Raw genomic sequence first — 27,097 nt, 5'->3', positions numbered from 1 at the left:
TCAGATTTTCCTCATTTTCTAATGATCTGAGCTTACTAATATACCCAAACAGATAGCTAGCTATCATTTGAATATGGCTTCCGCCCTCTGAAGCCTCGTCCATGAATGCTATTACAAGGTACCTTTGGATGGTAGGACATAGTGAGAAGGTCTTAGGTCACTGAGGACATGAGACAGCTTGCACAACCCCTCGGTAGTTCTGTGTGACCCTTTGAGCTCTCCAGAGTGAATAGAAAAGGAAAACCCTGGTTCTTTCAGTTCTCTCTGCTCCTGGATGGAAATATGATCACTCTCTTGATCTGGTACACACACCCACCATAGCACCATGCCAGGAGATGATACAAACTGGGAATAGCCATTGCCAGGGTCTGGGATGCGCCTCTGAATATGAACTCTCAAGGATTTGAACTAGAGAAACCTCTCCTTTGTCAGTAGCCTGTGCTAGTCATTCTGTTACGGTGAACAAGGCTAACATCTAAACCAAATTTGCCTCACTGACAAGATCTCCAACTTGAGTACATTACAAGGGGCAGTCACTCTGTCTGTGACATATCAAGGCAGCCTTGTCCAACACCCAAAGAAAGTGTGGCCATAAATCAATTCTCTGGTGCACTTTCAGCTCCTAAGTTCAGCATTTAGAACTTTCAACTTGTCCTATAGGCCATTAGTTGCAGGAGCCTCATTTAAAACCATTCAATTTCTGGAAACCCTATCTTTTCATAAGAGGAAATTTGCTTCCTTTCACTGATTGCCAAGCATTCTCTGCCCTTTAGAAGTCCCCCATTCTCTCCCTAGGTTATCTTCCCTGTAAGAATTACTTTTATATTTATAAGCAGTTGGGAGAAATACACAACAAAACACATTCTCTACAAAGTCTGCAGTATCTATTCCCTAGCACCATACAGAAAGTGCTTACTGTTGTCCGACCTGAATGCCTACTATGACTCACAGGACTTGGCAGTCGCTGCTCCATCACCCTCTCTGCTGCAGACATGCTCATTCTCTTGTTTCATTCACGTACATATTTACTATGAACATTTGATAATGACTAACTAGCATTGCCAGAAAACAACCATTGTAGAGAAAATCCTAGCACGTAGAACATAAGGACTTCAGCCTTTACATCATCTCCCCTTATCCCAGCTGAGCTGCCGTTATACTTTCTGTAAGACCTTCTTGGATGGGCTGCCAGAGATCTTAGCAGAAACCCTGGGGATTTACCCAGTTCAGCCTGAGGTGCTGCTGGGCTCGCTGTAGTTTTAGGTTTGGGACGTGGATGCCTTGGTTGTTGAGGCAGTTTGGGAGCTGAAGGAAGAAAACCTCAGGTTAATGCAGTATTCTGGATTTTAGAAATGTTGACTAGGAATATGCTTCTTATGATTTCTTGGGTTTCAAGAAATTTCCCTTTTGAGCTTTGTAATGTTTATCCTGTCTTGATAGTGTGCTTTTTTAAAATGATATTTGGATTTCTTTAAGAAATAAAACTCATGAAAAAATATGAATCTACATATTAAGAATGTTTCCTATAGCTTCCTATAGTTCCCAAATGAAGAGATGCTACAAAACCTTGCAGTTACTGTGTGCACAGGGTAGTGTGGGTGGTTTCATGTTCATGAAAGTCCTGACAATATCGGTTGACCAGCCTTGAGAATAGTTTCTATATTCACCCCCATCAAACCAAAGTTTTATCATTCCCTAAAATGGCAAAAACCAAACAAAGCATGAATATGGTTAAAATGCAGAACTTTACATCTTCAAAGCAACACATTATAAGAACTGCACAAACTCAGTCAACTCAGCCGAGATGGTGCAGATTCCCCTGAAGATACAGACAGAGATGGAGACCACATAACAAAAAGTATGTATGTGATGAACATGATACATGGAAGCAGAGATAGAAAAAGTCGAAGGTGTCGCAATGAGCCTGTATCTGTATATGTGTGTATTCTTTTTCAATAAATTGGCTCATAAAAACAAGACGCTATATAAACAAGACGACCTTTTAACACTCAAACATTTGAAGCAGTTGAAGGATCCAAAGACGCAGAAGCTTTGTGAAGTCCCAGAAGCAGTGGTTATGAAGGTGACAAAATGGATAAGAAATGCAGATGTGGAAAGACGTGCTATGCCATTACCTAAGGTCAGTCCTGGAGCCTCAGTTCTAATAACTGCTTCAAGGGTTGTAGCAGGAACTGATCAAGAGAAGAAAAGACATCAAAGAGACTTTATAAACATACAGAATAATAGAAAACTCATCTTATCAGTAAAAGCAAGATTTCTTGGGATGCAATATTATTTTTTTTAATTTTTATATTCTTAGCTGGAGAAAATGAATATTTCTTTCTTCTTTGAATACTTCTCTAAAGAAGCACTACATTTGATTCAGAGGTTAGTCATAGTCTTTGGACTCTGTTGAACATCTCCTGGAGATCAATTCTGGAATCCCACTGCTGGTAATTATCCAATTTTAACTAATATGGTAACATTTATAAAAGATATGACTTATCATCAAAAACTATAAGATACCCAGAACTTTTATAAAAAGCAAAATCAGAAAATACATCCGCTGTAAACAGTGACCAATGCCAGATGCAATGAGCAGTTTAGATAGTCGAATATTAATATTAGATAGTTTGTAAACTCTATGGTGATTTCCAGGGATTCTGTCCCTGTAACACTCCATCACTACATATATAAAGTCTGTATTTATATTGTTCCATGAGTATGTGCTAGACCCATGACTTGCTAGTAGCTGACAAAGAGAAACAGGTATAAGGTGAGAAGGAGGAAAATGTAGGAAGTGTTGAGGTTAATTATGGTTTGTCTATGATGGGTGTTCATGGCTCTAAGGAATCTGGAACCACACCCATTAAGAGGAGAAGTCCTCGGAGAACATACTGTCACTTAACAAGATGAAGAACCGGTTCTTCCTTTCTGCCATCCTTGGGTTGTGTTATCATTAGTTCTATGAATAGAAAGAGCATGATCTTGGGCAAAAGTGAGAGCCATTGAACTTCATCGGATGAATCTGAAGATTTCAACATTCTGTGACCGAACTGATAGGAGAGCATTTGTCTGGGAACACATGTTATATGTCTGGGAAGTCAAGTCTGACATGTGCTCCATCTGTTCTTTCATCCTTCAAATCTTCAAATCCTGTGCTAATTTCTTATAAGTTACCTTGGATTTTTTTATTTAAATTTTCACAGAGTTCATAAAATGTAGTATTTGGGTTGTTCCTATTGTTTTACGCTTGCACAAGCATGCTGCTTTACATTACTTTTCTGCTTATGCAGAAACAGCTTTTCCTGTTGCTGTATTGTCAGCTAAGTGGTAAATAAGACCGAGGGCTGAGGTGGCTCAGGAGGGTGAGTGCAGGCTTAATGAATGTAATAGCTTTGATAAGACTGTTGTAGCTCAATCCTATACCAAACAATCTCATCTTCAAGATGTGAATATAATCAGAGATTAAGAAAATTAAACATAAAGACCATCAAGAAACAATATTCTTAAGAAAGAAGCATATGTTACTTAGGCACATGAGGTTCTCCTTGCAAACCAGGAGCTTTTACCCTGAAGAGATATGTAGAACACCTTCCAATACAGAATAAATCATAAACCACATATTTACCCAATATAGTCTGAGGTGCTTCTGGATGGGGTGTGGTTTTAGGTTTGGGACGTGGGCGGCGAACTTTTTTTGTTGTTGTTGAGGCTGATGGAAAAGAATATGGTGTTGATGAGTCCAAAAGTTATGCCTAGGATGATGAATCTTTTCTAAACTTTAAAAAAACTAATAGTTTGAGCTAAGAAATCCTGTCTTTAATAATTGAAATTTCTTTAATAATTGAGATTCTTCCAGAGACAAAAATAATAGATATAATTACATTTAAGAAATGTAAGTTAGGAACTATCACTATTTCATTGAACATATATTTAACCCCAAATTTGTTATAAATCCCCATTCAGCTCTAGTGGTGTGAATTTTGAAGCCACTCCACAGTGATGCCTTTAATTTAAGACAACTGTGCCTGGGGAGGTCCTGTACTTGATGATTTACCAGGGTAGGTATTTTAAAAGTCACTGAAACATCAGCAGAGCCAAAAAACAGTTCCACAGAGCTTGGAATGAAGAAAGGAGATGTCTCAGACAACTTTCACTGTGCCATCAACCCTGTTGTCTGAGAGGCCTAAAGGAGGGCCAGGGGTCACCACTGACATAACACAATTTCAAAGGGCACAGACCAGGTAGCTGTCTTAAACTTGCCAGGGTGCCTTTCTGCTAAGTGGTAAGAAAACTTGCAATGCTTTGAGGTGAGCCCTATGACAGAATGAAACAGGGCAGGTCACCATAATCTCCTCAGCAACCACGGTGTCGTTCAAGGTGAACAGACAAAAACACTCACAGAAGGATACAAGGAATCATTACCCAAGTCTGCTGTGAGAAATGATCCAAAGCAATTTAAAACAAGGAGATGCTAAACACACCAGAAAACCCACCAAATTCTCCTGAATATGAACTTTACCAGTCTAGCACTGGTTCTTTAGTCAAAAACAACAACAATAAAAATACCAAAAACTTTAAAATTTCTATATAAGCATCCACAGATGTTTGTACAACACAGTCCTATCCTTAGCGTTTCTATACAGTTAATGACGATTGTGCTTGTTTTTTCTAAAGTGAGTTACAGGCTTTGACTGCTTTTACATTAGCAAATAATGTGATAGAAAATTCTGCTTAGAAAAAACGTTATGCATGTGATAACATCATATTTAATAATTATAAAAATTAATGTGAAAGCATAATTTGTAAAACTATATACTGGAAAATAAATTCTGGAGTCATGATAAATACAATTGTTGATATATTTAACAAGATACAGTTAAGAATGACCAAAATAGACAATGCTTGATTTTATTGGGAGTCCACTTTGGAGAAAGATGAAGACCTATGTTTGAGCAAAGACAAGCAAAGAGCTAGACCTGGAGGGTCATTTGTCCATGGAACTTGTTACTCCATCTTCTCACTATACAGAACAGACCTGGTTAGAACGGGTAGCAGGCCATGCCAATGGGTTCAGAGCAGTCACTGAAGTTGGACTTCTGTGATCATCTTTGTGGATTTTCCAAAAATAACACCATGGTTCAACTAAGCAAATATCACCCTTCTTAGTCAGGCTAAACTTCTAGTTCTTATGTGTTTATTGTGACTTCCGTACATGGCACCTTCCTCTCTCTGTTTGTAGGAGTCAGGCCCATTCTTGCTGGCAAATTTATAAGGACTAAAAATTCCAGGTCAACATTAAACATGTTAGGCCATATATATATATTAATTTTTACTTAAGAATGAATGACATGTCTTCAGTTGGTGAAACAGTAACTCCCTGATAGTACTCCTATTCTTTATTTCTCTTTATGATGTCTGAATAAGAGTTGTTTCTCTGTTCAACTAAGTCACTTGTTAGCTCTAATGGATAGCCCACAGATGTTACAATGGCATCTAATAAAGAGTGTGACTCTTGAATCAAGTATAGTAAGAAGATATTTTTCCAATTTATAATCAAAGAGCAAAGTATAATTAAGTGTCAGAGAAAAAACATATACAATTCTCAGGTATCAAGGAATTCCCATAACAGCAGTACAAGGAAGTCATAGGGATTGGCTAGAGCATCATGCTGGCATCAGGTGCTTCATCTGGTTTAAGCCTTCTCCCTTAGTGGCAAGTGGGACTACCACTTCTGTCACATCCAGTGAAGTGCTCCAGGAGCCAAGAACCACATTTACCTGGTGTGGTCTGAGGTATCTTTTGGCTTGGGGTGTCTTTGGGTCCATGAGGACGTGGGCGGTGTTTCCTTGGTCGTGGTGTTTTGGGGGCTGGAGAAAGCAAAGTGGTTATCGTAGTTGCATGACTTCAGAACTCAAGAAAGATGAACACATGAATGTAAGGTTTCTGAAGTTGTCTCAGACTCTCGAGTTTGGAGACAAAAAAAAATGTCTCTTTGATTTGGTCTTTCTTGGTAATATACATGTCAAACAATTTTGGTCTCCTGACAGTTGAGACAGACTGTGTGACATTGTTTTGGTTATTCTGAAATTTTTATTGTTAGTTGCTAGCACAAAAGAGGTTCCAGACCCAAAGGGAATTTGAAACATGGCATATGTTGATATCACATCAGGGAGACCTCAGTTAACCCGCTTCTGGATAATTGTCCTTAGAAAAACTCACGTTAGGCTTATGAGTCAATAAAATTAGTATTACTATATATATTATGCTTTCTAAAATCACTTTTATGAAACCAAAGTCTTTCATATCTTCAAAAAAGAATAACAAGAATAATAGCTTAAGGGGTAGGCACTCTGTAGTATATGAGAAATTTATTTTTAATGTAGACTAATATTGAGTACTGAATAGACTCATTGACTCTGAAACATTTGCAAAGCAAGATAGCTAGGAGTATCTAAGGAGCTGAATAGAGAGAGACTTATAACTAAGCAACATCCTTCAAGTACTCTTGTTATATTTATAATGAGAAATAAGTCAATGATAAGATTTTTTTTGTGAATGAAAAATCCCCTATGAAAAAACCCATACAGAAACAGATCCAACAATAAGCAGAAAATGTGCTTAAAGACTAAAAGGTCATTGCTCAATGTTGCCACTGAGGCCCTGGTTCTCACTCATAATTACAGGTTCAGTGTCTGTGGTAGTGACTGGCCAACAGCAATACATGACAGAAGTCAAGAAACATTCAAAGTGGATTATCTTAAAGAGGAAATGTTTTAAGCCTGTTTTTGTTTTCTTAAAAAAAATAAGAGATAGTTTATTCTATAGATAGATATTGTGAGAGACCTTGGCCCAGAGAAACAGAATTAGGCTACCCAAAATTCTAAATTCTAAGGTGGAAATGGTTTCCTGAAGCTTTTATAGTTTTAAAGAACAAAGAAAATAAGTAATAAATCAAAGCAAATTTAATACATCAGAGATACATCAGAGAGGCAGGTACAGCAAGATGGGGGAAGTTGTTCTGCAGGCCCAAGATGCTCTCTGATGACATTCTTAATCTTAAGATTGGTGGAAGCTAGTGACCTGCTAAGTTAATAGACTCCAAAAATTTTCTACCTATTAAGTTATAAGTTATTAGTTCTGACACAGAGGTGGGCAAGAAATACAAGGCTGTTGTGTTTGAAAGCATTTGTGAAGTCTGAGACTACTATTACTGCCAGCGGATGGGCAGATTCTGTGCTCACCATCTTGCACACATACACACTTTCACTTAGAATGGCTATGACGTTACTGAAAAGTATTTTCCTCTGTTTGACTGTCTGATTCTACCTACACTGTCACTCTGGTTCTATAGTTGTATGGCGGGTTATACTAAATTATTCTGAAAGTGGCTACAGTGGCTTCTGTTGTATCTCAAAGACATTCACCACCATTATTTTTTGGAGGAGTGGTGGTTGTGAGAATAGGAAAAGTATTGCCAACTGTGACAATAGTACAGATAGAGGTAAATGCGTATTATGTTTTTGTATTTACTTTTCTCAAATGGATAATTTGTATGTAATTATCCTGTGTATGGATAGATACGGAGGACTGGGGAAATTGCTCAGCAATAGATCCCTTGGCCAGCATGAATACAACCCTAGTTTTAATTCCTAGAAACCACCCCACCCACTGAAAGAATAAAATAATTCAGAATAAAAAAGAAATGATGCAGCATTTTAATCTCAATATATATGATTTCTATAAATTAAATAATTCTTCATAGAACAAAAATGAAGAATTACAGCTGGCATTAAACTGTATTTTTTCATTAAAGCTAAGAGATTCCATGTAAGATTGAAATTTCTCATTATCTAATGTCCTCTAAGTCTTGGTATAGAGAATGACTTTCCTTGATGGTTCAGGGAACCAAAATGTGAAGCCAGATTAAAATGCATCAGCGAGCAGTGGCCGAGCTAATGACACACAGAGATGGGAAGAAGCTGGGACAAGATGAGGAAGACATTGCTAGAACTTCTCTTCATAAGATGCATTCTCCACAGAAAGGTCCACTCGCATCTGAATCATGTGGAATCAAGGGGAAAGGGTCATTATCAGAACGGGCGATTCATCATCACAAGCTCCAGCCCGCTCTCTTTGCTCCCATGCACACACAGTAGAGGCTTCAGAAAGTCCCTGATTTGAAAATCTGATGGGCAGAGCCCTCCGGCTTCTAGCAGTATGGACAAGCAATCTGACCCGGAAGGTAGAAGAAGTGTAACGTTCAGGGGCTATTTGCTGTGCAGATGCATGAATGCCCATCATGATGTATAAATGGCCACTGCCAAATATAGCAAATACATTTAAGAAACAAATAAAGAAAGTGTGAATGATGATTGAACTAGAAATACAGGCAATGAGAGAGATGAGAGGAGAAATCTCAAGGGGGCGTCAGGTAAGAAAGCACCTGTGACCTAGGGCTAGGGAAGGCTCTTCAGTTCCGAGGGGAGCGGGCACATAGGCTGGGTCACAAACACAAGACACAAATGAAGAAAAAAGCAGCCTTCAGTATGTGTAAGATTTACTTGGGAGACACTGAGCGCAGTTTATTCTAGTTGATGTAGACTGATTACGCAATGGGCTTGTTTATAATGAGAAGGATCTTAGTTTTCTACTAATTGGAATCTTAGCAGAGCTTTTCAGTTGTAAACAGAATTTTCAAAACTGTTACATAAGTTTGGTTTTTTTTTAATACGGTAGAAAGTCACCCACTTAGTAATTAGTATTTAAAATGCCAACATGTTAGTTCTGAGGAAGTCATTCCCTATGTGACAAGTCTTTCTGTGGTTGTGCCCACGAAAGAGGAACACATGTCCCTCCTGTGTGTCATACCTAGAAATAGCTAGCAACGTCACTTTAAATTGTCCCAGGTACAGAAAAGTCTAGCTTCCATTCATTATAAACTTGGGAAGGCATACAAATGCTTTTTTTTAAGTGTGGGATTTATAAGATTATCAGGTATAAAATATTCTCATTTCTTACACCTAGTGTGAATACTTCTAGAAGGTAAAGAACAAAATTAAGATATTCAGCTCTGGGATTAGTCTAATGTATAAACCATCATTTCCACAGAGAAAGTGTGCTAAGCAAGACAGTGGGAATAATGTTTACTGGATTTAGTTGGTGGCATGTCAGGTGTGGCTTTGGGCTTAGGAAGCAATTGCTTAGGTGGTTTTAAGTCTGAAGGAAAAAAGGTACCCTAATCAGTGTCACAGCTAAGCTGTTGCTATGGAAATCAATGTTACTTGCATATTCTTTTCTCATTTAGATGCTAAGGCATTGGAAGTGTTGATTACCAGGCTGGCTTTCAGGTACCTCTGGCCTGCCTGTTGCTTTGGGTCTCTGGGATGCTTTGGAAACTAAAAGAAAAGGTATTAAAATTAGCATAACGGTCATGGTTGTAACTATCAAAAATAAGGATGGATAAGTTAAGAAACACTCAATGCAAATATACAAATAGTTCCAGGAATGGTGGAAATGCTCATTTTTGTCATTCATTTGCACCACTGCACCACTAGTTTCCCAGGAAGAGCCATCTTTTTTTTTTTTTTAAAGATTTACTTATTTATTATGTATACAGTGTTCTGCCAGCCTGTATGCATGCATACCAGAAGGGGCACCAGATCTCAATATAGATGTTTGTGAATTACCCTGTGGTTGCTGGGAATTGAACTCAAGACCTTTAAAAGAGCAATGCTTTTAACCTCTGAGCCATTGGTCCAGCCCCCAGAATAACAATCTTAAGGAAAGGCTTAAAATGTGTCTTTGAGTGAAAGTGCTAGCTATCATGTGGCTTCCTTCTTAAATACGTCATTTAAGAAGAACTAAGTGTATCCGTTTTCTACTTGGCTGGCAACTTTCTTTGAAGCACAAAACATTAAGGCAGAGAATTTTAAAGCTGATTAAGAAGGAACCTGGGAAATTACCCATAAATATCTGCTGTGAACATAAGAAGTAATGGCATGGCTACTGATGCGGGGAATTCCTTAAAATAATCAGAGACCAACTGAATTCTGAGAAGTTACAATGAAACAATTATAGGCATGACATTACCACTAAAACTAATAAAAACCATCTTGGAACTTAATATTCTCAAGTTGCAAAGACAACTACCACTTTTATACTGGACCCCAGAACATAATCAGTCTATGGTATCCAAACATACTAAAAACATTCTCCAATAGGAATGTGTAGCTTGTCAGAGTCCTACAGGTTTGATGAATAAAGCAATAAAATTTTATCCACAAAACTGGACAAATGCATGCCATTTGTTTAGTCCAGAGTGACTACAGACAACCATGAGGAAGAACAGATGGCTCTCTGAGCACTGGGACATGGTTAAGGAAGAGGGTCAGCAGGGCAGTGGGAAGCCGTGCTCATGGCCACAGACCTTCCTGGCATTACTGCAGGAGACTGTACTGGAAGAATTCTCCAGTCTTCAGGCTCTTTCCACCCACACAGGAAAAGAAGGAAAGCATGGTTTACGGTGTGATGGGGTGACAGAACTTCACTCATGCCTTGGTTGGAGACCATGAAAAGAAAAAAACAACAGGAAAGCAAGAGAGGATGCAGAATTACCAATTGTGGGTACCAAGAGCTCCGGTGGCACCGTGGCAGGTTCCAGAGCTAAGGAAGCAAAGCACCAAGAACACTGGTTATACCACGGAATGGGATCCCAAGGAGACTAACATTGTGCCTTAAGGCAGAAGCTGTACACAAACTGTGCTTTTGTCTGAATGTAATTTCCCTTTTGCGTTTCCCATTCACCTTTTCACTCTCTCTTTCCCACACCTCAGCTGCCCTGGGTATGTACCAGCTGTAAGACTCGAAGGATTCATGCTTTAATAATCTACCAGGTGGGCCAGCTTTTCACACTGTGTGCTTACTAATCACTAATAGAGATGTAGATGCATCATATATCATATGAATGTAGAGAGTGAGTATACAAACCAACCATATTGTTCCCTACAGCTCAGCTGTTTGGGGCATGTCAGCTAACAAACTAGAAGCCACAACACTGCATCCCTGGTCATTGGAACCCTAAGTATCACATTTACCCGGTTTGGACTCAGGCGTTTCTGGACTACGAGTGGTTGTAGGACGGGGGCGGCGACCTGGTTGTTTGGTCTTTGGTGGAGCTAAAGAAAGGAAAAATCTCTAGTTAGCAGAGAAAGAGTGAAGCTACAAACTGAGAGTAAATGTTAGGTGCCACATAGTTAAACCTTATGATTCAAGCTGGACACATTCTGTTTTGCTAGTTTCTGCCATCACTACATGAAATGTCTAATTATGTCTAATTTAGGGGTTTTTTTTTTTGATGTTTTGTTCTCTCTCTCTCTCTCTCTCTCTCTCTCTCTCTCTCTCTCTCTCTCTCTCTCTCTCTCCTGCCCCCTCCCATTTTTCCCTTTCTCTTCACAGTTTTTGGTCAAAGATTTGTACATTTTCCAAGAGGTCTCCCTTATTCTTTCACTTTGAGATAGGTGTTGGAAAATCTCAGCAATGTAGAGTTTAGAGGAGATGTGCACACAAAGTTTCAAAGCTATACCATCAGGAGGAACACATAGAAGGCTGCTTTTTTGTCACACCAAGATTTAAATATTAAAATTTGGCTGAATATTCCAAAGCAGGAGATTTTTCTGCTTGGTGTTTATAAGAGTCCACACGTAAACAATAGGAAAAATGAATTTAGAAATTGTATCAAGGGAAACATTTTTAAAATGAGATATATTTATAGGCCAGAGGATTAGGATTTAAATATTTTAAGAATAACCAAGAACACATAAACAAATGGATGCTGATATATTACTCCATGAATGTGAATCCACCAATAGTGACCCCAGCTATTAAGAAAAGAAGAAATGAGTCACCCACTCAGTAACTGTGTGTTCAACTAATATTATTACTGTCACTTTCCCAGGTCTCTGGGTCCTGAAACCACAAACAAGATTATCAAGAAGGAACCAAGTCAAGGGAAAAATGTAAAATTAACTTAAATGTGGGATATGCTTAATTTTAACTTCTCGCTTGAGCAAATTTTAAGTAGTGAAATTTTATCCACACAAGAAGTAACCTCTTCTGCTGAAATCAGTTCCTGTGGTTTTAGACAAAATGAATAAAAATGTAGCCAGTTAAAGTTTGGAAAAGGAAATGGAAAAAAGGGCAGAGGCCTGGACCTTTGGAAGCTGCAGATACAACACACTAACCAGGAGCTCGTGTTGTGAAGGAAAATGTGGGAAATTGGCTAGGATGGCACCAGAACAGGGATCTTTCTTTGTCTGGTTTGGTTTTAGCTTGGTTTTACTTTTTTCTCTTTTGATGAAAAAAAAAAAAAGCTATAAGGGGTTGGCTTTGTTGTTCTTTTCCTTTTTTTTCACCTCCTAATGGATGATCTGGTGACACATCACAGTTTTCAGATCTGGAATGATCATCACGCTTTTCAAGAAAGTCTGCAAAAGTTAGAATTTTGAAAAGTGAGAAAAAGACTCCCAGAGGGAAGCACAATTATGCCTGGAGAAGCCAGAAGTCTCCACTGGAAATAATAAGTTAGAAGGAGCTAAAGAAAATCTCCTTGAATATAAGACAGAACAACAAAGAATCTGCCGCATCCGAGGCGGTGTGGCTTTCATGGGTGTCCCAGAGCCTCTATTCAGCCAAACCGATTACAGGGTCAATATTCTAGTAGAAATCACTGAAAAGAACAACAAACAAACAAACAAACATCTGAAGGACAATTAAGTGTTTTAAAAGTAAAGCAAATGTAGGACCAAAGTTGAACACCAAGTGATACAGGCCATATCTTCATGATGGGTCAAGGAACCAATTTACCCTTTGTTGATGGTGCTGATGGTAGAGTCTCAGGTTCTGGGGCTGCAACGAAAGCAAGCAATGTCAAAACAGTGCTGAACGGCCGAAATTAAACATCCTTTCCCACAAGACAAGGTCACTCTCTGATGGAGCTTTGTGCTCTTCTGGCTTAGGTTCCTGCGTGTTACTCATCTCACATCCATTGTACAAACCACAGCAAAAGAGTTAAGAATTCTCATCTGTGTCGTTCATCTTTGCCACGGCTCTCACTACAAATATCCGATGGCTGTCCCTAGGACATCTTCTTGAATGTGTTCTGCATTCCTTGACACCTGGCATTTTGTTTCTTACAAAGCAACCATGTTTGCCTCAGGAAGTGAGACAAAGCTACACGCTTGAACTCTGTTAGGTTTGAATGGCACCCAGCTTGGCTGAACCTCATGTTCTTTCAGAAAAGATAAGAAACGTAAGTGTAAAGGGCCACACGTGCTCATATGGTACTTGTGATCACAAGGACACACTGCTAGTAAACAAAATCCTATGTTGTTAGCAAATCATTAAGTATCCACGCATAGTCTCGGGTTTCACGAACTGCTTCATCAATTAAATACCATCTGCTGATGGATAAACAAACCCTCCGGAGGTCAAACGAGAAGTGAACAAACTATTATATTTCCTCCTGGCTATTTGGTTACATCTATTACGTTTGGGAGGAAAAACAACAGGCCATTTCCAGTAGGCTTTGTGCTAGTCTGCTCAAAGGAATTTTCTTTCAAGGAGAAAATTAAAATTAATGTATTTTCCAAGCATAGGAAAAAAAGGAGAACTTTTATTTCTTATAGAAAGAAACAAATTGATTTGGTACTCACTGGCTTTCATTATAATGCTAATCCTTCTCTTATTTACAGCGCAGATAGTACTTTGTCTAGAGCTAACTCTGATAATTCTGAACAGGAAGAGTAGTAGGTTTGGAAAAAGCCAGGAGAGACTTGGGGAGGGGACCCACGAGAGAAGCGTTTGCAGAGCAACTTTCTAGGAACGGAATGACTTCCTTTCACAACTCAAAAAGAAAAAAAATATGGCAACTGAGAGCTGTGTGGTACCGCATTGTGGATCAACACAGGGGGGTGACAGTCCTCATTGTGTGGGAAGGACAAAAGAGAGGAGGTGGCTCTGGTTTTCCAGAAACGTACTGGGTTGTGCACATGAAATTAACCAAAACCAAACATGGAGCTGCACTGACTAAACCACCGAGGAAAAGCATCTCACATGGAAAGTGAAACGGAAAAACAGGCGGTGGAGGAGAGCTGGGCAGCCAGGCGAGTCTTCTGCTGGTGGTTTATATGCTCCCTTGAACTTCAGCTGGAAACAGAGACCTTCTGCAGAGCTCAAGGACCAGAAGAGTCTGCCGCTAAAGAAACACTCCGCAGAGCTGCAGCCCATACGCTCTACCATAGTCTTGGGCCACTCAAAGTCCCTCTACTGTGAGGTGTGGATGTTAACTCCCTCAGGTGGTGATGCCCATTGTCAGTGCCGGAAAGGGTGAGGACCCCAGGGCCATGAGAAAGTTTAGAAACCAAAGGCATGAAACCACACCAGCTTCCAAATAAAAGTTCTGGCAATAAATAAATAAATAGTAAACAAAATATTTAATTAAGAAGTGTCTATTCAAACACTTAGAAGAGTAGCAACATGCCCTCTCATTTAATATTTTTCAATTTGGTTTTAAAAATGTGACTTAACATGCATAAATGTCAACCAATATTTATAAGACAGTTTTTGATGCTTTCCAATTTTATTGTGAAATTAGCAGAAATATTTAACTTGCTAACCACCACACACAGCAACTTTCTCCATCTGCCTGGTAGAAGCCTCCACTGAAAATGCAGCATAAATATAAAAGTTGCTTTCTAATTGCAAACCTCCCTCAGAGTGATTTCTGAAACACATGCACATTAATCCCTTCCCACTCCAGCTGGCAGAGTTCTTGATTTAAACTGCCAGGACCCTTGATTTTTGTGCCCTGTGCTTCTCACTTGGCAACCTCAACCAAAGACACTTACACACTTGCTCAAGCCTCCACTTCAGCGGTTCTCAACCTTTCTAATGCCGTGACCCTAAATACAGTTCTTATGTTGTAGTGACCCCCAACTGTAAAATTACTCTTGTTACTACTTCATACCTATAATTTTGCTATCGTTATGAATCGTAATATCTGATATTTTACGATGGTCTTATGCGACCCCTGTGAAATAATCGTTCACCCCCAGGTTGAGAACCGCTCTTTCATTGATCTGTCTGTTGATCTGACACCTCCATCTGGGCACTACATAAATTTGTTTTCTGAGCAGCTGCTTTGATGTCTTTTGCCATCTTCAAAATAAATCCTGACCACTTAACCAGAGAAACTCTTGCTTTTGGAACTTCACTGTGTAAACATGCTAATGATGGAAATTCAAATTGAGAGTCCTTTACACAGCAGATTGTGGAATGCATTCTCCCCAAAGCTAAAAGTTTAACATTAATATGGTGATGACAGTAAGAACTGACAAATATCTCCATAGCTAATTTTATAAATCAGTATCCAACACTGTTGTGTAAGTTCCAGATAAACTATAAAAGGTCAATATTGGATCATTCAGTATGAGCCACAATCCCTTCATAGCGAACTGCTGAGAGAAGACTCCTCCTACCAAAGAACCCCCTGGTCTTTAGAAAAACACCATAAAATCTCCTGAGAAGTACACAGAAGTTAGTGTTCCAAAATCACCCCCAACTAAGAATGCTTGGCATATTGAAGAAACAGTGCTTTCTGGTCTCGTACCCCGAGAACTGAGACACTCCAAACAAGCAGGGTTCTTAGGAGACAGAACCCGTTCCTGCCTCCAGTTGAAAGGCTGATATTCAGTGCATCAGGATTTCAGCCCATTTTGGTATTGGAAAGTATGTGGTAACACAGACAAGGGACCCTTGCTCACTCCATGGCTGTTTCTGTGTTTTCTGTGTAACAGTCACAAACACATTGCCTACCACACAGCTCAGAGTAACACAATGATAATACCAGAGGGCTGGTTGGGCTGAGGTCATCTATTCGTGCTGAGGTCATCTGGTTGTGCTTTACATGGAAAAATTGCATTAGACACTAACACAGAAATCAGAACTCCCTGAACCAAAGAGCTGCATAAATCAATTTTCCAGCATTATTTTTAGATCACTAAAAATGAGGATCAGAGAAATGATCACATTTGGTGTCACTTCTTGAGTAAGAGATATTTTAAATTTCAAAGAAATTACTTGGGTTTTACTGAGCTAAAAACAAATAAAATGATCAACAAATTCCTATTTTGGTATTAAAAAACTCAAAAGGAAAATCAAATGCTAAACTAATTAAGTAGAATGAATCTATCATCTTGGAAGATTTTGGAAATATTCCATTAAAAGACTATCTCATGTTCAGGCACAGAGAACCACTTATGGACGAGAACTCTGTCACTTTCTAGTAACTACTCAAAGACTGATTTCAGTCTATGCTTTTAAGTCAGTCTAATTATTTTTCACTCTTACTTCATATTTATTAGGTAGTGGGGGTACGTTTTGATGTTAGTAATCAATGATTGATAGGCATAATGCGATGATCTAAAACACAAAGAGAATCCAGTAACACCAAATTAAAAGTTACTTTTTCAAAGAACTCCTAAGTTGAGTTTGAAGATGTTTTTCCAAAAAATTCTGAGAACTGTATATGTGACAAACAGCATTGCATCTACCAAGTGCTGACTCTACATATCATCTTAATCTGAGCTCAGATCTACTAACTCACAACCAAAATAGCCATAGAACTCATGCAGTCTGTGAGATGCTTTGCATTTTTCCAAATGAGCAAAGAGAACAGTTACTGACAGTTTACAAAGGAGCCAGAGCACTGGCTTCCTAGCAATATGAATTTATGCATATGGTATTGAGCAGGTTCAGAACTTTGAGAAATTTCACAGTATGTGTCCTCGGACTTGTAGTTCTTTTTGGTGATAGAAAGGAAAAAAAAATTAGTTCAATGTAGAGATAGTAAAATATCTTCCAAGAAGGAACAGAGTGACCTTTCAAAATCATGCCATATTTAGTTGCTGCTCTCAAAGTATGCACCGAGCAAACTTACAAGGAAAGAATTTCAAAACCATCACAAAAATACAGGTTAGAAAGCTATTTACACTACAAATGTGAGTGAAGTCTGCCTGCTGAGTAACACCCGGGCATACTGCTAAGCAGTGGAAACCATCGCCTCCACGTTGATACATTACATGAACCCCTCAGGCTGCAATAGCGACTCTTCCCTTCCCCGTTTTCTCCACCTGAACGCTACAAATGTTTTAAGGCTCATGGCTTCCACTCAGTCTTTCTTGGAACTTCTACACAGACTGGTGTTTCATTTTCACTATTATTACTCTCTGGGTTATAAGCACCTTGAAGACAAGAATAGCATCCTCTTTACATCAGCATGCCCAATGGCAAAACGGAAAGTGTGGCAGGCACTGGTCCATCAGACACTGTGCATCAATGTGAATGCATACCCAGAGTACAGTAGTTATCTCACATTGTGAGCTGTGGGGGCAGGACCTGTTTCCTGGTTTATCCCCACATCCAAGAACATTCTATTGGAGACCCTTGTTTTCTCTTTTGTAGTACTGTTAGATACTTCAAATTTTTATAAAATAATTACCCTACAAACTACAAAAATAATATAAATATAATAAATTTAAAAATAAAATAATATAAATATAAAATATAAAAATATAATTTCCTGATGTGGGGTTGGTGAAGATCTTCTTCCATTCAGTAGGTTGCCTTTTTGTCTTATTGACAAAATAATATATAATATTTAACATAATATATAATAATAAAATATAAAAACATAATTATCTTTACTATAGAGAGATGATCATGATCTGTTTGGATTTAAGTAACCTGAAAAGTTAAAGAGACATTTATTTACCAGGTTTGACTTTTGGTGGGATGGGTCCGGGGCGTCGTTTAGGAGTGGTGGGGATAGACGTAGTTTGCTGGGGAGCTGAAAGAGGAGTCAATATAGCTTTGGTAAGTGATACTTCTCAAAGGTCAGTCACATGTGCCTGTAAACATGAATACACAACCCTACTAAATGCAAGAATGATTGCATATTTTTGTTGAATTCCTAGATGCCCGTGTCATGTTTTCTACCGAGTACATGCTCAATAAGCTTCAGCATTCACTGGGCCCCAAAGAATTACATTTTTATAGAGGAGAACTTAAATTCATACTTGAGAAAAAAATGCTATTCAAATAAATGTACCCATGACTGAGCACCCTGGAGTCCTTCTGGATTAAGCTAAATTAAGAACTCAATTAAAATATTAACATCAGCACCAGGGAAGAAGCCAGTTCTATATTTCAGACTTTAGAATGGAAAATTTAGAACATCTTAATCTTTTGTAGTTCGTGTGTATCTTTACCAACACTAATGACTTTTATTATTTAGATAGTTTATAAGACACAAGCTCTTTTGTACATCTTTCTTCAGCAGATCCAGGATTTCAGATACTACTTGATATTCCTGTTTGAACTACTGTGGACTAAACACTATTACTGTGTTCACCAGAAAGAAATATACTTAAAATAATCATCACCTATGCTTCTGCTATACTTTTCTAGTCGACAAAGTTGAAAGCAATTAAAGCAATTACTCTTCAAAACTATCAAGGTTGTATCAATCCTTGATATTTATCATAAGGTTATATGGATAACTTTGCTATTAGAGGTAGAATCCCACGTAGAGAAGGAAGGGAAATGTTTATGAATAAAAGTGTGCTCAAAGGTCAATGTGGCTGATCCCTGTCACTTTACCTGTCTTTCAAAGCATGCACTACACAAATGACATCAGTTACCAGTTGTTGTAGGTTGCACTTCAGGACTGGTGAAGACTTCCACATTTTGAGGATCAAATGATGGTTCGCTTGAAGCTGGAAACAAAAACACCCCCATCCCACCAAGCAATTTCAGTTAAAAATGAGGTATTTAAAGGAATTTCAACATGCTTTCAAGATGACATACTGTGCATGCTACAAGGATAAAAAACGATACACGTTGTCCTGCAGCTAGCGGATGACACTGTGAGGTAAAGCAGGGGAAAAGAATGCCGACTGCTCAGTACAGGCAGACATGGCCCATGAAAATGAGGTGATGCAAGTCATAGCACATGGCGCGAGATGATGCAGATGATAAAGGGGTCCGTGCAATTTCTGAATATTTTCACAACACTAAGATTGGAAATCCATTTTTCTTTTAGTATGAGAAAGGAATAGATACATAAAATAGAATTTAAGATGCTTGCATAAAAAATATCATACATCTATACTCAGAAACAGAAAAGAAGTAAACCATTAGATGAAATGCGATAGAATGGTTATTTTGGAAGAATGGCATCCATGTGGGTTATGGAGTTTTTAATGGAAAACAAAGCACATAATTTCTGTTAAAAACATTACCCAGTGCTGCCCTTGGCTGTTCAGGAGTTCTAGGAGTTTTAGGTGGGACAGAGTCCAAAGTAGGATCGCTTGTTGCTGCTGGAATAAATGCCAACATTTATAAAGGCAATAGCAGTTTGTAGGGATAAAATACAGAGTAAAGAAGCAATGTCCCAGGAAAGGAAACTATCAGGAACACTTGAGGGATTCCGAGCCAATGCTTTAAGTTAGTGATTCCATAAGAACTGAAGATGACCTTGCTCTGCAAAACACACATCACTGAAATATCAAACCCCATAAAACAGCTTTTCATATTCAACTTATTTTCAATCCCTTTTCTGCTAGTTTCTTCCCCTGTTTCGTAACTGCTAATGGAACCTACTATGAGGATTCCGTTTTATTACTTTTCTTATTTTCAACTGTTTAAAATCATTTATCTTTACTTATCATATAAATAATTCAAATATAAGTCTACACATGCAAAACTAAAAACAGGCACCTATCTTTGTTTGCCCAGTCTGACTTTGAATTCTACAGTGCCTGCTTCAGTAGATGCTTGATACACAATGGCAGAAAGTAGCTGCTGGACTGAACTAAACCCACCGGAGATGCATAGGTGAGTGAATGCAAAACTTAGGCACACCTGCTGTGACCAACTGTGTCCCTGTTTTAGCACGGGGCTCTCATATCAGAAGTGCAACACTTAGGCCCTGATTGGTCTTAGTGGTGGCAGGCTGCTGGGTGCACAGCCGTGCATCCCCAGTCTCTGTGTTCTAGATGGAAAGGCGCCTTCCCCAGTAGTTCAGACCATTTTGTGTCTCTATGGAATGCCAAACGCTCCCGTACAGAGGAGAGATCTTAAAGCATCTCCCTTTGAGAATCACTGCCCTACAGAACACTGTCTAGGAATACATAAATATTCTTTAGAATGACTGTAGACAAAGAGAGATGCCATTATTTCCCCCAGTTGTAGCCTTGTCTATCTGTTCCCTTCCCTTGTATGACAGAGTTTATTTCCTGGTAAAAATAAAGAAATAATCCCAAAGTAGGAAGTATATACAGGAATTGTCTCACTGACACAAACGGAGACAGTTACTCCCCACCATGGAACTCTAGAGAGCACATGCCTTCATTTTGCAAAAACTAAAAGGCACCCACTAGGTACGAGAACACCTAGGACCCAAAGGCATCACGGAAAGGCTGGATATACCTGTGTGGGGCTCCTTTGCGGTCTCATCTGAAGGTGCTGAGCTTGAGGTAACATCATGAGTTGCTTAAAAATAAAAAAGGTGAAAAAAGGACAAGTTAATTTTGTATATTGTATATTGTGTATGATTTTCTGACATATTTCAGTGACGTCTTAAGCATAGTTTTACACAGGTACTAGAGTTTGGAGCTGTTGACCTCCTCTCTGCCTAGTCAATAATCACCTCTGCTGTCTTAGCTGCAGGACTTTACATACGATACTGACTGGTTTTGTGTGTCAGCTTGGCACAAGCTAGAGTCATCAGAGAAGAAGGAGTCTCAGTTGAGGAAATACCTCTTTATGAGATCCAGCTGTAATGAATTTTCTCAATTAGTGATTGTTAGAGGAGGGCCCAGTCCACTGTGAGTGCTTTCTTATAAAATCCAGGACCTCCAACCCTGAGCTGGCGATCCTGGATTCTATAAGAAAGCAGGCTGAGCAAGTCAGGAGAAGCAAGTCAGTAAGCAACACCCCTCCATGGCCTCTGCATCAGCTCCTGCCTCCAGGTTCCTGCCCTGTTTAAGTTTTTGTTCTGACTTCTTCCAGTGATGGACTATGATATGGAAGTGTAAGTCAAATAAACTCTTCCCTTCCCAAATTGCTGTTTGGTCATGGTGTTTTGTGGCAGCAATAGAAATCCTAACTAAGACATATGTCATGCTAAGGCCCTGGTCCTCGGAGTCCTATGAAATTCACGCCATTTATTTATAATAAAATGATGCCAGTGATAAATCTAAGAGTTTCAACAAGTATAAACGCAAATCTACTAGTCCCACGGCAGCTAGGAAAGAAGATTCTAAAGGAGGAAAGTGAAGGCACATTGAGGCTGCTTTTAGAATCCTTTGTTTATTCCTTCTGCTTAGTGGAAGTTGCTGGCACAGCACCTAGGGAGCAAATGGTGCCTAAGAGTTCACAGTGTCTCATGAATGAACGTCTTTAACCTTGTTTCCATCCCTGAGACACGGGTGAGACAGGCACTGCCACCACTTTGCAGATTCCTTAGACAGTGAGGTTGATTGAGGTTTCTAGTAGGAAAGACAATCCCCAGTGCTCACGTGGGGGAACTGGTGACGGACGTAGTAATTTTCAGCCTAATACCATGGCTCAGGACAGCAGGGCTAAGATCAGAGCACTCTTGGCACCAGCCCTCTTGGTTTTATTTAGAGGCAACTTTTGACATTCCTCCATGGAGCCATGACCCCTTCTATAAGGTAGGTAGGCTTGAAGCTAGATTTTTTTTATTTAGTATAAAAGGAAGAATGTGTGATGAATTAAAAAATAACTTTTAATGTAGGGATAAATTTCATGTTCATATAAAAGATGAACTTGCAAGTAAAAATAGTACTAAAATCTCTTTGTACACAAAGGACTCATTGTAGGAATAAGAGGTAGAGAAAGCAGAAACTAAAGGTAGACTCTGCTTATTCTGGGCATTCAAATTGGTTTATAGAAAATATAATAAAATGGTGGTAACACACAGGAAGATTATTCATTTGGTTGCGTATAATCTGATGATAACTTACTGATGGGAAACCAGTGCTGGTTGAAGCCATAAGATGGTATTAGATGGTGAGACAGAGTCTCAAAGAAGAGAACAGCTCATATTATCCCACAAGAGACAGGAGATGTGTGTCATTTGTGAAGGTAAATCTACAAAGGCCTCAAAAATAGACTATCCATGCTGTACTAAAATCGGCACACATTGTGAGAATCTTCTCACATGACGACCTCATGTTTTAGTGCAAAGTTAGTCTAGTTGTGACTTTAAAGGCCCCCGTGGGAGTGACTAACCTTTAACAGGATGAAAATGCTGCCAGTTTCTAGCCCTTGGTCTGCCTTAGGCTCATCACGAACCTGGCGACATCGGATCTGCCCACCTCTGAGTAAGATAGGAGAAGCTACCAACTTTACATATTCCTCTCTTGTCATGAATTACCAATTACTACCTTGACTTTATAGTCAGGCCTCTGAAAAATGCCATGGCTGCATTTTTGTTAACTCCCAAATCTCCTTTCTCTCCAGTGATGTTACGTCATATTTTTCTGTTTTATGTTCCAAGTGGTATTTATTAATTAACTCTATTTCTCACACTTACACTTTGAGGTTCAAAGCCAGGCTGACACCTTCTTCCCTAAGTTATTACTACAGGCATTCGTAGGGAAGAGAACACTTTACAATCCTCCAACAATTATGGGTCATGTCTGTAAATTCCCATTTGTTAGGAACCTCTTACTTTCAAATATTTTTCTTGAACATACTTGGGATTCAAATCACACATCTGTCAGCGTAGTTGGTCTCTATATGTTTCTACTTCCACACTTTCCGGAAGTTGAGTGGTAAAGAAAAGGAAACTAGGAAGGAGCCACTCACTAGAAGTTTTTTGCTGTGTGGACAGCTTCGATAGGCAACCACCTCCGGTTGCTGCCAAAGCCAGTCTTGTGATTCTGAAGTGGCACATGTCAGAGAAGGGGCCACACTGAAATGGAGTTCTCTGAAAAAACTCTTAAAATCACAAGTTCCTGGATTCCTTACAAAAACTTTGGCATCTAAAAGTTCTTGACAAAACTTTATGTTTAAACCTGAGTAGATCTCACTAAATTGCTCAGTCTGTTTCTAACAAACTATTCTAGACATGAAATTGATAAGCAGCCCCAGAGTTGGTTGTGTCTGTCAGATAATCTGTATGTCACATGCCTTGCTGCTAGTCACCATCTGAAGTGGATAAATGCTAACACTATTTGAAACTAAGCAGTAGCTTTGATCTTTAATTCATAGAGTCCACGTGAGACCAAAATCGAAAGAGGGAATTAATTTGACGTGTAAAATGAGTATACCATTCAAAGCTATAAAAAGCAAAAATAAGTCACGATTATACAAAATATTACTTTCAGATATTCCAGAAAATATATTCACTTGTAAGACCATTTGTTAATTTTTATTTGATGTATGTTTTTACATTGAAAATCTAATTATATGCAAATATGAATATAAGAATGCTTTGGTCAAGTCATGTGACAGTACACAAAGCACTTCCAATAGAAACATTTTATTTTACTTGGATTTCCTGAATATCGTAGTCGTATGAAAGATTTTCCTTTTCAAACAATTTTTTGGATGAAACATTTTATTAGGGAGAGATTCTGTCGCAGGTATTTTGTCCTGCAGGGTGTATGTCCTCTAAATCCTGATACATGGTAGATCCACAGTAGGATTAATCTGAAAATGCTCACTTCCACAGATTAATTGGAAGATGGGTAGTTTACGATCTTAAAAAGAACATCAACTTTCTAGTTTAGATGTGGGAGTGGGAGGAGAAGCATGTCCTTCTCCCATTTACTTTGTGTGTGTGTGTGTGTGCGAACGTGCACATGCTTAAGTATCTGCTACCCAGCAGAAGCAATGAAGGGCACAGCACACAGCTAGGAAAGTGCCACAGAGTCTGCACTATTTAAGTACAAATGATACTTTTTTCAGTTAATAGAAAATTAAAACACCACTCTTGTTGACCATGAAATTTGTTAAATAAAATGAAAGTTTTGAGACCATCAACCTCTAAGAGGCCACAATGAAAAAAAATCATCTGCTATGCTTGAATCTATTCTCTTGCCTTTGAAGCATCAACACTACTTGTTCCTACTTTTTAATCCTTTCTAGGGTATGATTGGGTTGGGTGAGCCAGATCTGAATTAATCAACACCTCATAGAACAGGCAGTAAGGTCCAAATACAGAGGTTATATCTTTTCAACAAAGATTTCTAAGATCTCTAAAATAAACCATAGTATAAATGATTCAACTCATACACCCCTTCTTGTGTCAGCTGACCCGTGTAGTTCACAAAGTCAAACTACATGACACAAGTGTCTGTAATTCCACAAAATACTGAGGGAATTCAACACTGAAAATGGTGAGGGCTGAGCTCTTAAAGAAAGTTCCAGAGTGGAATACAATGAAAAGATAAAGGCTGATCATACTCAATCCTGACATTGTCAAGGCAAGTCTCTAAAAGACATGAGGTCTTTGGTGTTTTTTTTCCTCTTTTTTAAAGTTGATTTTTATTGAGCTCTACATTTTTCTCTGCTCCCCTCCCTGCACCTCCCCTCCCCCGTTCAACCCTCCCCCAAGGTCCCCATGTTCCCAATTTACTCAGCAGATCTTGTCTTTTTCTACTTCCCACATTAGATCTATGTAAGTCTCTCTGAGTGTCCTCATTGTTGTCTAAGTTCTCTGGGAAAATAAATCCATATCTATCACCATGCACAAAACTCAAGTCCAAATGAATCAAAGACCTCAACATAAAGTCAGTCACACTGAACCTTGTAGAATAGAAAGTGGGAAGTACACTTGAAAACATTGGCACAGGAGACCACTTCCTAAATATAACCCTAGCAGCACAGATACTGAGAGAAACAATTAATAAATGGGACCTCCTGAAACTGAAAAATTTCTGTAAAACAAAAGATATGGCCAACAAGACAAAACGACAGCCTATAGAATGGGAAAAGATCTTCACTAACCCCGCATCAGACAGAGGTCTGACCTCCAAAATATACAAAGAACTCAAAAAATTGGTCATCAAAAGAACACATAATCCAATAAAAATGGAGTACAGACTAAACATAGAACTCTTGACATGAGGTCTTTGTAATAAGTCTCAATATATTGAGGGCGGAAGGCTCAGTTGTTTGAACATCTTGGACAAGGACAGGGAGAAAGTTTTCTAATGTTGAACTCAAATACATTGAATTACTCTGAGTTTATGACCATCTTCCTCCTTTGATTCTGATCCTTCGTGGTTCTAAATAATAGTCTTTTTTATGGAATGCTAAAGTAAATTAAAGAGGCTTAATACTTATGATCCTACCCAAGTGATAAACAGAAAGTTCATATCTATGAACTTTGTATCACGTTAGAATGTTAAACATCGTGCACATGACTGTTTGTGGGGCTTATGCTGTGTGCCCAGCTCTGTTGCCCATGGAAAACACAGAAGCTTGACCTGGACATCATTGCATTCACAGAGTCTATGCAAGTCCTTGGGCACACTTACAGAGTAATTCAGGTTAGCACACTGACTGAACAAAGAAGAACATGTCATCCTCTGTTGTGAAACCCTGTTTCCCAAATTCCAAAGCATGCTGCATGGCCATTCTTTCACACTTCATTTGGAGGGATTCCCTGGAGTGATTGTGAGAGAAATCAGTGAGTCTAACTATTTGCTTGTGTATCCATCCCAGATGTACACTCCTCATGCATTTCCTTCCTATAAGAGGAACTAACCATGCCAAAGGACGTCAGAACTGTGCATATGGCATGGGGGCTCACAGGTCTTTGAGTTTTATAGAGAATGTTGATGCAGGAATTATGTAATTCTAAGGGAGAAAGGATCCAACAGCATGTGGGTCCCATGAATATAAAATCACCGTCTATCAGGTGGTAGAAGGTACTGCGAACTTCTCTAGAGCTCCTACTGTGACAACACTTGGATTGTACCAGACTGGCCTGCATCCAATAAAACACAAGACTAACTCCCTTGCATCGCTAGAAAGACAGATTTCACCCTGAGTAACTGTCACAAGCACTTAAGTATTTCTAAGATCTGGCCAGTTTCCTTTAAACACAGACCCTATAAGTAATTTTACATCCTGGTATGCGATTATAGAGCACATTTTATATAATTTCCTTTATATACTTTATGGAAAATTAAATTTGCCAAGGAAATCAAGCTAAATCAACCCTAGTTAGCATACATTACAGAAGGCTATATAAAATGCAATTCCAGATAATAAAATCTCAATGTACTAGTGAAAAATTAGGGCAAGCAGACTGAGAATGGGGAAGAATATATTAAATGGTTATGTATCTCATATATCTTACAATGCTCCAAACCCCAAATATCCTGTTACTTCATTGCCAAAAATGATTGAAATAACTCTTTTCCATAACCATGCAAGCTAGAATTCTCAACTGTCCTTGTATACCTCAACAGCTGGTATACAAGTCTTTATGAGAACACTCATTCTGCAGTTTTGATACAGAGTGTAAAGGTGGCAAAATTTCCAGTAAGTTCCAAAGCTAAATAAATATTCCAAAAGAAACACATATCACATTTGATGACTAATCAAACAGTCCCAACCATCCAGGAGTTGGCCCATGGTTTTCCCCTGCTGAGTGTCAGCAGTTTCAAAGGACACTAATACTAAATGAGGCTTGTTCTGTCATGAAAATAGATCAAGACAAAGTCAAAATTATTCTGTGTTCACATAGAACACAGGCAAAACACAACCAACTTTACCCTCCTGACATCCTAGCTAATGCAGTTTGTTCTTTATAATCTTAGCTTCATCTCCATCCTGCTCATCCTGCCATCTAGTCGGAAGCTGGGAAGATACTCATCCACAGATGGATTCACTTTCTGAATGCATTCAACCAAGAAAAGCAAAGCTTCACATCTGAGGACCCCTGTCATGATCATTTAACACGGGACAAAAACTGATCCCTTTCTAGCATCTT

General features: G+C 38.8%; 1 protein-coding gene across 17 annotated transcripts in view; it reads right to left on the bottom strand.

Moving 5' to 3' along the window:
• The window catches only part of Abi3bp (ABI family member 3 binding protein), a 213,545-nt gene that overhangs the window by 61,454 nt on the left and 124,994 nt on the right, over positions 1-27,097 (bottom strand). For 9 of the 17 annotated variants that reach the window (XM_087900842.1, XM_087900875.1, XM_087900880.1 and 6 more), the window contains exons 15-26: positions 20,551-20,613; positions 19,362-19,439; positions 18,762-18,836; positions 17,834-17,908; positions 12,868-12,909; positions 11,100-11,180; positions 10,621-10,668; positions 9,339-9,401; positions 5,784-5,873; positions 3,632-3,715; positions 2,136-2,192; positions 1,222-1,305 (exon numbers count right to left, since the gene is read on the bottom strand). In XM_087900842.1, the coding sequence (XP_087756968.1) occupies positions 1,222-1,305; positions 2,136-2,192; positions 3,632-3,715; positions 5,784-5,873; positions 9,339-9,401; positions 10,621-10,668; positions 11,100-11,180; positions 12,868-12,909; positions 17,834-17,908; positions 18,762-18,836; positions 19,362-19,439; positions 20,551-20,613 (840 nt within the window). The remainder of the gene's footprint in view (positions 1-1,221; positions 1,306-2,135; positions 2,193-3,631; positions 3,716-5,783; positions 5,874-9,338; positions 9,402-10,620; positions 10,669-11,099; positions 11,181-12,867; positions 12,910-17,833; positions 17,909-18,761; positions 18,837-19,361; positions 19,440-20,550; positions 20,614-27,097) is intronic. The other 8 variants (XM_087900934.1, XM_087900864.1, XM_087900878.1 and 5 more) reach the window with 8 other exon arrangements.

This window comes from Myodes glareolus, chromosome 2 (genome assembly GCF_982192425.1).
Source record: "Myodes glareolus chromosome 2, mMyoGla1.1, whole genome shotgun sequence".
Taxonomy (NCBI): domain Eukaryota; kingdom Metazoa; phylum Chordata; class Mammalia; order Rodentia; family Cricetidae; genus Myodes; species Myodes glareolus.
This window is presented reverse-complemented; position numbering and strand designations above follow the sequence as displayed.